Source organism: Mus caroli, chromosome 8 (assembly GCF_900094665.2).
Source record: "Mus caroli chromosome 8, CAROLI_EIJ_v1.1, whole genome shotgun sequence".
Lineage (NCBI taxonomy): Eukaryota > Metazoa > Chordata > Mammalia > Rodentia > Muridae > Mus > Mus caroli.
Window position 1 is genome coordinate 57,551,618 of NC_034577.1, and position 11,884 is coordinate 57,563,501.

Here is an 11,884-nt window from a genome sequence, read left to right on the forward strand (position 1 = left end):
GAGTGTGGCGCACACAGGCTGACTGTAAGGTAGGGGTGGGGGTGTGGAACACACAGGCTGACTGTAAGATAGAGGTGGGGAGTGTAGAGCACACAGGCTGACTGTAAGGTAGGGGTGGGGAGTGTGGCGCACACAGGCTGACTGTAAGGTAGGGGTGGGGGTGTGGAACACACAGGCTGACTGTAAGTTAGGGGTGGGGAGTATGGAGCACACAGGCTAACTGTAAGGTAGAGGTGGGGAGTGTAGAGCATACAGGCTAAAGTACAAGGTGGGGGAAGGGCATATGGAGCACACTTGTGATCTCAGCACTGGGGAAGGAAACAGAGGCAGGATCCTCGCCAAGTCCGAAGGGATCATCAGCTTCCCTTATGAGAACAGAGATATATTTTAAGTTTTAAATGATATTTATTTACTTGTTGGGGAGGGGCATGCCCATGTCATGGTCCCCTTGTGGATTCGAGATAACAACTCCTGAGAGTTGGCCCTTTCTTTCTACCACGTTGGTCGGGGGGATCCTGGGGGAATTCCCAGACCTCGAGAAGCGGGTAGGAGGATGCAGTCTGAGGACAGGAAGCCCATCACCCTCTATCCTCCTTTCCACAAATATTCAGTTCCCCGACCTTCCCTGCCCTCCTTTATGCCTTAAAGTCTCTTAGTCCCCTTTACAAACGCAGGTCCCGTTCAGGGCCAGTGAATTCTTTTTCCGTGTCAATAGTATGCTACGATCTGTCAGTACACATTTCACCCAGAACTTTACTTTGGACACTCCCCAACTCCCAACCATCCTACAGGTTACAGTTTTTCCAAACACCTCGCAGATTTCAACCTTGAAATAACTTCTCACAACCAACGAGATGGCTCAGCGAGTAAGGTGTTTGCAGCCACACGATACACGGGCCCACCTGAGTTCAATCCCCAAGACCTACCTAAAAGCTGTAAGGAGAAACTCTGTAGAGTTGTCTTTGACCCTGCACAAGAACCAGGATCCACACACGCGTCCCCACAAATCTCACACGGACACAACAATAAAGTGATTTGGTTAGGTTTTGTACAAGCTGGCCTTGAATTCATTACGAATAATTAAGTCAGGCTTTAAACTTTGGATATTCCCGCTTGAGCCTCTGGAGTGGTCGGAATCTGACCTGCTGGCCTGCATGCAGAGCCACAGTGACCGTGTCTTAATTAATTACTTTATAATTATTTTTGAGAGCAGGTCTCACGATGCAGACCAGGCTGGACTCCAGCTCCCAGAGATCCACCTGCCTCAGCTGCCCAAGTGGTGGAATTGAAGGCGTGCACCACCATGCCCAACTTTATTCCGTTTTCCTCCCGCTCTTAAAAGCCGCTCCATAGTCTAAGGAGATCAGACGGCACATAATCTGCGCTCTGACGGTTTCTGCACTGAGCTATGCTCCCATCAGCCCTTTCTATGCCCCCCACCCCCACATTTTACCTGTAGGAGGCACGCAGGCAGCCCTACAGAAAAGTTGAGCTCAGCACAGAGCACACAGACCTCTCAGTTGCAGACTGAATACTGGGGAAGTGGGCGGGGAAAGAATCTGCGCATGCCCAATGGGCCTGGCTAAAGACCCGCAGCTGCTTTGATGACGCTGAGGTTCTTATTTGCATTAACAACGCCAAAAAATTTTGTCTTTTGACCTCTGCAAGCATCATGGTATGCACATGCCAACACACACACATCTCGCACAAATAAGATACCGAGTGGCCTTGAAATAAATCTGTAGCTAAGGCACCCGCATGGTGACCTGCCCTAGGGATTCAGTATGCTTCTCTGAGGTCCACACTACACAGGCCTCGAAGGTATAAAGCTCAGGTTTAATCCCTAGCAAGAAAATGACAAAGCAAACCAAACAAAAACAAAGCAAAATACCCCCCCACACACACACACACCCCAAACCAGACATTCCTTATACAGATCTGATCATTACACATCGACACTGAAATGTCATATTGCATACTATAAATTATAAATTATAGTATGCAATTTCTACATGTTAATTAACAATAAAACACCTAGGGCCTGGAGAGATGGCCTAGTGGCTAAGCGTACTTGCTACTCAGGCAGGAAGACCAAGAATTGTTAAGAGTGTTGGCTGCTCTTCCAGAGGAACCAGAAAGCCATTTCTCACACTCATGACATGTAGCGCCAAAATATCTCTCAGGTTCCGAGGAATCTCACATCCTCTTCTGAGCTCCTATAACATCTGTATACACTCACATGGACACACATAAATACAATAAAGTCTAAATAAATAAAGCATCGATTTAAAAAAAAAGTAATCAAGCCAGTAGCAGCTGGGTCTGCAGCTGCAGAGACTGTGGGCTGAGCCGTGTCCATAATCAGCATTTTAACGATTTGAAGGGAGCCTCTGGTACTCTTCTGGATTGAGAACTGCCGACTTTTATCCAAAACAGATACTACAGGATGCCAGCTAGAAGTTCTTAAAGTGTAGAGAATGTGGCAGGGACTCACATCCAAAAAGGAGAGGCCCCGTTGTTGATGGTTGTCAGTTTCAGCTATGGTCTTAAGATAACCGAAAGACACCTGAAGAGAAGGAATCTCTGTTAAGAAATTGATCTGGGTGTTTTCTTGATTGCTAACTGATGTAAGAGGCAGCCATTATGACTGGTTACTCAGTGGCAATAAGACAGTGTCACTAAGTAGAAGGTTTGGACTGCCACTCCCTGGCTGTCCTCTGACCCCATGTGGGCCACCACATTTGCGCATGCACATCCACTGCACACTGGCACACACAATAAATAAAAAACCAAACACAAGAGCAGGAGGGAGAGTTCAACGGTTAGGAACACTACTCTTGCAGAGGACTCAGGTTTGGTTCCTGGAACCCACATAGGTGGCTCACAACTGCCTATAACTCCAGTTCCTGGGGATCCAACACCATTTTATGGCCTGCACAGGCTCTTGCACTCACTCCTACACATAACTGAAAAAAAAAATCTTAAAAAAAAAAAAGGCAGTAAGGACAAAGCAAGATAGTCCAATGGGTAAGTTGCTGCCTGCCAAACTTGATACTATGAATTGGATCCCCGGGACCCAGGTAGTGGAAACAGTGTAAGTTGTCTTCTGGCCTCCACAAGCAGGATGTGGCCCTGGTGTACAGACACAGGCAAGTAAGTCAATTTAATAAGAAATAATTTTAAAAGGACAGTGAGGCAAAGAGCTGGGCTCCATTCCAATTCTCAGGGGAGTCTAAGCACCTTTTTAAATTATTTATTTATTTATTAATTTTTAAGACAGGGTCTCTCTATATTGCCTAGGCTGGTCTTGAACTCAAAATCCTCTTGGTTGAGATTATAAGTGTGTTTCACGGCACTGAGCTCTGAGATTGGATGTTTTAAAGGGAAATTAAAGTTTCAAAATGAGCAGGAGTTCACAAAGAGTCAGAGACATGAAGGACATTACATAGCAGTGTTTAAAACCCAGGAGCCCTATTTCTGCTTGGTGCCACTTATGGAAGTAAGCATTCCATCTTACCCATGGACTTGAGAAGACACTTCTAGGTGGGAGAGCCAGATAGAGTGGAATGAAGGGACCTGCATGAAGTGATCTCAGGACCTCTCACCAGTACTCCAATCCAAGGATACACGCAAGACTCAGATGAGATGTCAGTGGCTGGGGTGAGTGTGCATGCCCTGAATCCCATCTCTCCTGAGGCAGAGACAGGTGGATCTGCATGAGTTCAAGATTTGCTTTGGCTACAAATGGGAGATCAAGACCAGCTGGGGTTACATAGGAAGCCACTGTCTCAAAAATAATAATAGAGTAACTCGGGCGTGATGGCTCGTGTTTATTCTTTCAGTTGTAAATAATTATTCAGACCAGAAGCTCCGGTGCCTGGGGCATGCTCCTGATTATCCCTTGAGTAGAATCTTTTTTTTTTTTTTTTTTTTTGGTCTTTTCGAGACAGGGAGACAGGGTTTCTCTGTGTAGCCCTGGCTGTCCTGGAACTCACTTTGTAGACCAGACTGTGCTCAAACTCAGCAATCCGCCTGCCTCTGCCTCCCGAGTGCTGGGATTAAAGGCATGTGCCACCATACCCGGCTTCTTGAGTAGAATCTTAACTAGGAGAGCAACTATAGGTGTTTGGAATTACCATCGTGGAATTGACCTACTAGCTAATAACAGTAACCTCTTAGACTTCCTAACACTGTTGGAGGGTAAACAAGCAAGCATAGTACAGAGTGTACTCAGAGTTTAGTTAATAAGATTAGGAGTAGGTAAAGAACCAGCCTGATTCCGTTTTAGGCTTAAAAGCCATCTTACACTAACGGCAAACTAGGTTCATTCCTGTTTATGATTAAACCTCTGTTTCTCAAAGATTGGGCTATGCCCCACCTGTAATCTTAACTACAATGGTTCCATACTGCCTGTTCCAGGAAATGGTGACCATGCCTTTGTTTCAAAACCATTTTGCAACTCTTTGTTTCAAAAGGCTGTTGAGACTATCTTGTTATGAGCTTGTTATGCCCACCTTGTGATATCTTTGTTTCAGGTCATTATGACTAACTTGCTATGCTTATGTTCTGCTCCTGTAGCTTCCCTTATTTTGCCGTCCAAACTCCCCATTTGTTACCCCCTACCCGTGATCCATAAAAGCCTTGTCTTTCGCACATCCAGTGCTGACCTCTGGAACCACACTTTTAGAGACAGACAGCTGTATACAGGAATAAAAAAGCTTGTTTTAACCAATTGCTTGCTTTAATCAATTTGGCCATGATGATTTGGGTCTTTCTCTTCGGATCTCTGGGATTGACATAGGAAGGATATAAGGATGAGGAAGGGTATGGATTAAGTATTAGATAAAAGAAAATCATCTCTGAAGAAATTGAAAGAAACTGTAACCTTAACTTAGTTAAGGTTACCAAATGTGGGTAACATAGCTAAGCAGGGACCACTGAGACAGTGTTAGTGGCTGTGAATTTTAAGGATTGTTGAAGTCATAGAAGGCTGTAATTAAGTGAAGGGGGAGTAGAGAGGATGAAAGGGAAAAGACAGGAATATGGGGGGCATATATGAGATTCAATTGAAGGTAAAGAACACTTTACAATATATTAAATGAAGAAAGAGAAACAGACCTAAAATGTATCTGAACAATGCAGCAAAGAGAAGTCACCGTGAGATGTGTATGCAAGGACTGAACAATAGAAAATGAAAGATAAAAGAATACCCATCATGTCCAGCTTCTGGGGCCTGTCCTTGTGTGAGACAGCTTACTTCGATCTCAATAGTCCTTCCTCTGGAGGTGGTCTTCTTCCAGGTTGTTTGGAGTATTTTTTTCCTTCTTCCCTCCTTCCCATACTTACTACCTCCCTCCCTCCACTCCTCCCCTGCTTCCTTCTCTTGTTCCCCTCTTAGCACCTTACTTCTGCTAATCCAGCTCTCTACACCGATCAACACCCCCAATCTGCTACTAGACAGGTTCTCCCCAAGTCACCCAGGCTGGCCTTGAACTCAAACTCACTCTGTAGTAGAGGTATGCCTTTAACTTCTCTCTCTCTCTCTCTCTCTCTCTCTCTCTCTCTCTCTCCATATATATGTGTGTATATATAATTTATTTGGTATATATGATGAGTACACTGTAGCTGTCTTCAGACACACCAGGAGAGAGTATCAGATCCCATTACAGATAGTTGTGAGCCACCATGTAGTTGCTGAGAATTGAACTCAGACCTCTAGAAGAGCAAGCAGTGCTCTTAACCACTGAGCCATCTCTCCAGCCCCAGCTATACCTATTTTTAAAAGCATGTGCTCACTAGGTCCCTTCTGCTGACTCTGTGCCTCTGGCAGCAAAGGCCCTGATACTCAGTGCCATGGGGGAGCCACTCAAGGTGCAATGAAGTGGTTTGCTCCAGGCCAGTTTCAGCATCTCGAACTCTACATGGCCACAGGAGAGAACTGTAATTTTCATAATACTGGATAGAGTGGTTTTGAAACAAGATGATGAGGGGCTACCTGTGACATATATCAAGTTCCTCCCAAAATAAAATGGAGGGGATCATATTTAAAATGTAGAAACAGACTGGAAAAGTACTTTTATCTGATTGGAAACCCAAATTTAATAAAAATATATATAACCTATGTTTCAAAGGCTCTGTTTGTGCTACCTGCCTGTAGTCCCAGTACTTGGGAGGTGAAAGGCAGGAGAATCAGAAATTCAGTGTCGGGTTTGGCTATAGATTACATAAATATTTGGCAGCTATAATTACTCTCAGAAGACCTGCCAAGACTGGATCCCTTTAACCTTTGGTCATGGAAGATTATAAGAGACTAAAGGATTGCTGGATGGTTGAGATTTTCTTGATCTATTATTTGTGAGTGTTCCAATAGGCATACCCTTAGCTACATGCCTGTATGTAACTCCAATTGTGTTCACTGGTTCACCAAGAATTGGGAGAAATCTTCTTTGGTCTGTCTGGGGTGAATAGATCTTTGTTCCCATATTCAAAAAAGAAAAGGCTTGGTGTTAAAGGTTTAAAAAAGATCTTTAAACCAAGCAGAGGCAGAAGCAGGTAGATCCCTGGATTGGAGGCCAGCCTGGTCTAGATGGTAAATTCCAGGTCAGTCAAGGCTGCATAGTGAAACCCTGACTATAAAACAAAAAGCCCAGGCTGGAGAGGTAGCTCAGTGGTTAAGTGTACTTTCCGGGCAGTGATAAAGACCAAAGTTGAGCATCTATAACAAATATAACAAACCATGCGTTGTGCCTACAAACACTTGGCACACCAATCCAAGTTGGGCAGAGACAGGGGGATACGTAATCCAAGCCCCAGAGGCAAAGAGGAAGAACAGCAAAGGAGTCCAGTACTGCCCTTTTCTGATCTCTGCCTGTGTAGAGATTCACCCATCACCTGCTACCTGCCCCACTCCGCCCCCCCGCACTGCTCCAATTAATACATATAATCTCTGAGAAACACTGCTTGACTGTATATCCCAACAGCTGACTTGCTTTCAGTAAGCTTCCACAAATTCAAACATGGCGTCTCCCCTATAACAGTGGCTACTGGATTTAAAATATACTGATTGTGCTGGGAATGATATCTAGGGCTTCCCAAATGAAAGGCAAATGCTCTAAGTCTAAAACTCTCTCCATAACCTCGTCCGTGTATCTTGGACATCAGAACTACGCTGGGTTGGGGTGGGGGGAGGGAGAGGAGGCTGTGTAGGTCTCCCTGAACCCCTCCTCTCAAGGCTTTGAACCCTGAGCCCTAGTGTGAACTGGGGCCTTGGAATGCTGGTCTTCAGTTAACCCTGAGCCCTAGGGTGAACTGGGGCCCTGGAGTGCCCCAGTTTTCTCAGCCTGGAGTTCAGGCTTGAAGGAAACCTAACACCTAGGCTTCAGGTTGGAAAGCCAGGGGCTGCAGTCAGAGGTGCTCAGTGCCACCAGCCTGAGATAGTGCTCTCTGTCTAACTGGCTCAGAGAAATGTCATCTTATTCTAGGATACTAGAACAGAACCAGGCTCGGGCATGCCCAGTGGACCACCAGTTCCTTGCAGATGTGTGTCTTGGTCTCAGTCTGTAGCTCTGAGATACCCTAAGTCTGAGTCCATAGTTCTCCATTGTGCCGAAGACTGGGGTGCAGTGAACACAGACACTGCTGGCTCGGGGACTCACTTGGCTTGTGGTACCCAGTTGAATTAGGGCATGAATCCCTGGGATTTAAGCCACCATGGGGTGCTGGTGACAGATAATGGTTTTCTGTAAAAGTCACCAGTGTTCTTAGCCCTGGAGCCATCTCTTTAGCTTACAATGTCCAGGAATTTATTTATTTAGACAGTTCCAGATGGGTCTTAAAAACAAAAACAAAACAGAACAGAACAGGGTCTGGCAAGAACAATGGTTGCTCTTCCAGAAGATTTAGGGAACTACCAGCCACACAAAGTAGCTCTAAATGCCTTTAACTCCATTCCCAGGATCTAAAGCTTGATTCTGGCTGCCTCGGTCACTGCATACCCATGGTGTGCAGCCATAGATTCAGGCAATACACCTACCTACACATATGATTACATTATCTTAAAACAACAAAATAAAGCCACGTTCTTGTATGGAGCCCAAACTGGCCTTGAGCTCAAGGCCTTCTTAGGCACAACCATTATACCATCAAGCAGAGCCTTCAAAACTGAAACAGGGCATTCAACATCTGGAGCCCACTCGTGGGAAGATATTTTGTGGTGCTGGGAATTGAACTTGGGACCTTACCTATACTAGGTAAGGACACTAGTGCTCAAGTATTCTCCTGGCCAAGCCCCATTTATGCATGGGTCATAAACACAGCAGCTTTTTTTGTTTTTTTTTTTTAGGGGTATAAGAGTTTTGAGACTATGTAGCCCCAGCCTCTCAAGTACTGGGATTACAGGGGCATGCCACCAATGCTCAACTTCAACAGGTCCCTTCCTTAGCTTGCTGTCACCTGGGCTGGCATCTAACTTCCCATACTCCTTTAGCTCCTGGAGTAGTTGGCACTGCAAGGTTCCTTTCTGTCAGAGTGTTTATTGTATATATACTGCAATAGGTGTGAGTGGTGTGCGAGCTCTCTTCTGTCCATAGTAGAGTCAATAAAACAGACCACCAACTCAGTCCTTAGCATGGCAGAAAACTGTATAGTCTGGAGTAGCTCCCTGTGTTCAAGGCCAGTCTACTCCACACAGTGTTACCTCAAAAAATGAAAGAAAGAAAAGAAGGGAGGGAGAGGGAGAGGGACCAGAAAACTGGGAGCACATTTTGGTGAGAAATGCAGAGGTAAACCACTGAGTGTTGGAAGTTCCTACCTTCAAATGCCAGCATGTACCTCTAAATGTAGTGACTGGAAGAAACACAGGAGGACCCCAAGTTCTGCACCAGCTTGGACTACATAGTGACACCTTTAAGAAATACAGTGACTATATAAAAGCATACATGCTTGCCATTCTTTTTACATTAAAGAGAAAACAAAAACAAAAAAACTTAAGGTCTTATTTTTATTTCTAAGGATGTGTCTGTCATTATTGGACGTTGTTTCATCAAACAGGCTACTCCTGACACAGATTAAAAACAAAATAGCTGTTGCGATTGTTATAGTGAAAACTGAAAAACAAGGAAAGCAAAACAAAGAAAAAGCAAATCAAAAATCCCCATTATCCTATCCACCGCCCACGCCAGCCACCTCCCGCCCTGTCCACCGCCCACGCTATCCACCGCCCACGCTATCCACCGCCCACGCCAGCCACCGCCCACGCCAGCCACCTTCTGCCCTGTCCACCAGCTGTTCTGTCTTGTTGTCACTCAAGATCTTCAACTGTGCAGATCTTCAGAGGCTCGGAGTCATATCCAGTGTAGAAGTAAGGCCAAAATGTGCCCCGAGGTAAGTCGCTAAACCTGTACAGCAGGGACTTATCCCTCAAATTGTAAAACGAAACCTCATACATTTCAGAATCTAAAAAAATCCCAATCCTAGTAGGTGATACTTTGGGAAGAAGATGGTTTTTCTTACCACCCAATGCAACATAAGTTTGCGAATTGTCTAGCCCAACTCCCCATAATCCATCCTGCACTGAGAACTGTTCATCGGAGAACCGTTCTGCATACCTGCTCCTGGGAAAAGGCTCCCTACAGACCCCTAGAACCCATTCCATCTTGAGTTCCACATCAACCTCCCAGTATTGTCTGTCAGAACTATATCCCTCAGATCCCAGAACAGCAGGGTCAAAACAAAATTTTCTTGAGCTATAGGGCATCCTCTCCCAGCTCCCATATTTAACAGTTTTTTGATCCTTTGAGACTGTAAGCTTATAGTTTGCTGTTTCAGGATCCAGAATTACGTCAACTTGAAATCGCTTGATAATTCTGTCTAAGTCAGAATACTGTAGAGGAAACCTGTAGTCGTACCCTTTCAACGTTACTAAGGCCATCTCAGGCCATCCTGACTGTTTGTATCTCTCATACCAATCTTTAACACTTGCCAGCAAGGCCAGTTCTGACTTTCCACACTGGCTCTTTAGATCTTTCAACAGACCCTTTAACAAAGAGGCGTGATCTGATAATTTCGCTAGGTTTTTGTGTAGTTTGGCCAGCCCATCCATCTCTTCACTTTGTAACTGACCAAGAATCTTCTCCCGTTCAACCTGGAGGAACAATCTATTCTGTTCATATTGAGACCTCACTCTTTCTCTTCTGCATTCTGTTCTTTTTCTCAGTTCTAGCCATCCTTTCCTTTGTGTGGTAATTGCTTTCTGGATTGGCTCCACCATCTCCCTCCACAGCTTAATGTAACTGTCAATTTGTTTCCTGTGGCAGACGATAGCATTTTCCATGGGCCAAACAAAGTGACTCAGGGGGAAGCTGCGCAGTGGACAGGAAACCTGTTGTGGCTTTTCCCATGGACGCTCTCCTTCTTGCCTTCCACTTCTGCTAGTTCTTTCAGGGGGCAAGATGGCAACCTCAGTGAACTCACCTGGTGGCTGATTACTCAAAAAGTTCCTTCCTGGACAGTTCAAATGACAAGAGGGGCAGGGGAAACTACCCTTTAGATCCTTCCAGAACACACTGGTGCAGGACAGACAGACTTTATGGCCACACTCCATGGTCCCTGGGTTCTTGAGGTATTCCTTACCGACAGAACAGCGAGCCTCTGCTTGGAGATCGGCCAGCCCTGCAGCAAGCTCCATTGAGCCCTGAACAAAGGTTGTGGGAGAGGACACACTGCTTCCAGAAAGCCTGACTCTCTGGTCTTCCCTTAGCTCTGGAAGACCGACCAGCTTTTAGCTTCACTGCCTTGTTGATGATGGCCTCTGAAAACTTGCTTAGTCCTTTGTGCCTTAGCACCAGAGTCAGATGGCAGAGTCCAGCCCCCACAGACTACTGTCTATCAGAACATTTCAACAAGGCTGTTGCCTTCCCAGCTCAGTGACCTGAAGTCAATCGAAGTAAGGTGCCTCACATCCAAGGAACTAAATCCTTCCTGTGGGTGACATAAGAGACAGGAGTTTAAAAAGCAGGCTTTGTGATCCCCAGTGCATGAAAGCACCCACGTAGAAACCCAGTGCAGATGGGATCAGGTTAAGTCCCTGAGACCCACATTGTGGAAGGAACCAAACCTTGAAATTTGCCCTTTGACTTCCGTGACGATGCTTATGTGCCCATACTTGTTTGAGAGCACACATACTCACACATATTCACACATGCACTAAAGAAATGTCAATACAAATTGATGAGTGCAAAAATCAACGGGCAAAAATTCAGGGGCTGAAGGTATTTCAATACAGGGAAATACAGGGCACTTCTTCTGCAGAGCTTTAACTCACAATTAAGTTATAAAGCAAAAACAAAACAGCACCACACATGCTGGGAAGTAGTGGCGCATGCCTTTAGTACCAGCCCTCGGGAGGAAGAGGCAGGAGGATCTCTATGAGTTTGAGGCCAGCCTGGTCTACAGAGCTAGTTGTGGGATAGCTGAGGCTATACAAAGAAATCGTGTCTCAAAAAATCAAAATCAAAACAAAACAAAAGGAAAGGCAGCAACACAAGCTGGTAAAATTGCCAAGTGGTTAGAGCACTGGCTCTTCTTCCAAGGACCATGGTCCTATAACTCCATTTCTAGGGGGCCAGGCCTTACAGCATCAATGTGTCCTCTCCCACAACCTTTGTTCAGGGCTCAATGGAGCTTGCTGCAGGGCTGGCTGATCTCCAAGCAGAGGCTCGCCGTCCTATCTGTAAGGAATACTTCAAGAACCTAGGGACCAACGGAGTGTGGCCATAAAGCCTGTCTGTCCTGCACGAGTGTGTTCTAGAAGGATCTAAAGGGTAGCATCCCCTGCCCCTCTTGTCATTTGAACTGTCCAGAAAGGGAGTTTTTTTTTTTTTTTTAA

At 45.5% G+C, this 11,884-nt stretch overlaps 2 protein-coding genes across 2 annotated transcripts in view; both read right to left on the reverse strand.

Annotated features, from left to right (window-relative positions):
* Positions 1-11,884, reverse strand: part of LOC110300573 (tripartite motif-containing protein 60) — a 19,643-nt gene that overhangs the window by 5,201 nt on the left and 2,558 nt on the right. The gene's annotated exons all lie outside the window — the stretch shown is intronic.
* The window catches only part of LOC110300574 (tripartite motif-containing protein 60-like), a 5,457-nt gene continuing 2,558 nt past the window's right edge, over positions 8,986-11,884 (reverse strand). The window contains exons 2-3 of the mRNA XM_021170796.1: positions 9,264-10,977; positions 8,986-9,183 (exon numbers count right to left, since the gene is read on the reverse strand). Coding sequence (XP_021026455.1) covers positions 9,299-10,684 — 1,386 coding nt within the window. The 5' untranslated portion in view covers positions 10,685-10,977 and the 3' untranslated portion in view covers positions 8,986-9,183; positions 9,264-9,298. The remainder of the gene's footprint in view (positions 9,184-9,263; positions 10,978-11,884) is intronic.